General features: G+C 41.2%; 1 protein-coding gene across 1 annotated transcript; it reads right to left on the minus strand.

Annotated features, from left to right (window-relative positions):
- Positions 1-231: 231 nt before the first annotated feature.
- On the minus strand, positions 232-1,502 carry SARC_15760 (hypothetical protein; the record flags this gene model as incomplete). The annotated part of the gene is made up of 2 exons (XM_014290125.1): positions 1,419-1,502; positions 232-329 (listed from the first exon to the last, which is right to left on the minus strand). Coding segments are annotated over exons 1-2 (146 nt in total), but the record flags the coding sequence as incomplete, so codon positions are not given.
- Between the last annotated feature and the right edge of the window lie 91 nt (positions 1,503-1,593).

Raw genomic sequence — 1,593 nt, forward strand, 5'->3', positions numbered from 1 at the left:
CCACATATACATAAGGGTTGGCTTGTTATTACCACATATACATAAGGGTTGGCTTGTTATTACCACCTACACATAAGGGTTGGCTTATTATTACCACCTACAGATAAGAGTTGGCTTGTTATTACCACCTACACATAGGGCCGTTTGATAGGTAGCAGTACCTTGATGGGTAGTCATACAGGGTTTTAGGGTTTAGGGTTTTAGGGCAATCATGCACAGGCGCTAGCACACACCTGTTGCACAGCCATGACATCCGCCAGTGCCTGCAGTGGGTGGTACTTCTCAGAGAGAGCGTTGATGACGGGCACGCGACTGTACTTGCCCAATTCCTGTAGGTACAACGGAGAAGTGGGGGATGATGAAAGTAAGTTAATATATTAAAAGAAGAGGTGGATAATGATAGTAAGTGAATATATTAAAAGGAGAAGAGAAGAGGTGGATGATGATAGTAAGTGGATATATCAAAAGGAGAAGAGGTGGATGATGATACTATGTTAATACATGGAAAGAATAGCCTACAGATGAGAGTAATATGCGATCACAATTGACCCATGACAAGACTATAGGATTGCCTTGACAGATACTTCCGCTGAATCTAAACCCTTAAACCCTAAAACCTCTTAACCCCTGAAACTCTAAACCCTGTGACAAACGCCGGCGAACACATCGGTTGCACATTCACAAATAGATATCGCACGGAGACTGTCCACTGTGGCAGAAACGGTCACTGAGTGTATCGGCCCGACCGAACAGCCCCGACACTCGAACAACACAGCCAGGTAGTAGCGTACAGCGCATCTGCTGACCAACTCATGTATACCTACAAACGGTATATGTGTACTATTGTACTCATACCTGCAGGTTGTATCTGTTTACTATTGTACTCATACCTGCAGGTTGTATCTGTGTACTATTGTACTCATACCTGCAGGTTGTATCTGTTTACTTTTGAACTCGTACCTACATAATGTATCTGTTTACTATTGAATTTATACCTGCATATGGTATATGTTTATTATTGTACTCATACCTGCAGGTTGTATCTGTTTACTATTGAACTCGTACCTACATAATGTATAATTTTACTATTGTGCTCGTTCCTACATAATGTATCTGTTTACTATTGCATTCATACGTACACACTGTATCTGTAAACTAATTTACTCATACCTACATACGGTATCTGTATACTATTGTACTCATACCTACATACTGTATCTGTTTACCATCTTACTCATTTATAAGTCGTGACAGTAGTCGTTCCTAAGTTGTGCTTATATGTGTGGAATCCTGGGATAAGAAGACCCCAATACATCAACAGGGGGCATGATAGCTACAGACAAGGGATGAATACAGCACTCAATATACAGGTGGTGGCTGCCTAGCACCATGGTAACCATAGCAACCAGCGGACTTACCATGATGTCCGAGTGTTTGTTCACCCTGGCCAGGAGAATGTCGTTCATCCGACTCAGTACATTGGATGTGTCGCGCACGGACTCTGCAACAGAAACAAAGATAAATCTAGTATGAGCACTCTATATATATATATACATATATATATATATATACTAACCTAGTTTGTATCACACA

This window comes from Sphaeroforma arctica, assembly GCF_001186125.1.
Source record: "Sphaeroforma arctica JP610 unplaced genomic scaffold supercont1.6675, whole genome shotgun sequence".
NCBI lineage: Eukaryota > Ichthyosporea > Ichthyophonida > Sphaeroforma > Sphaeroforma arctica.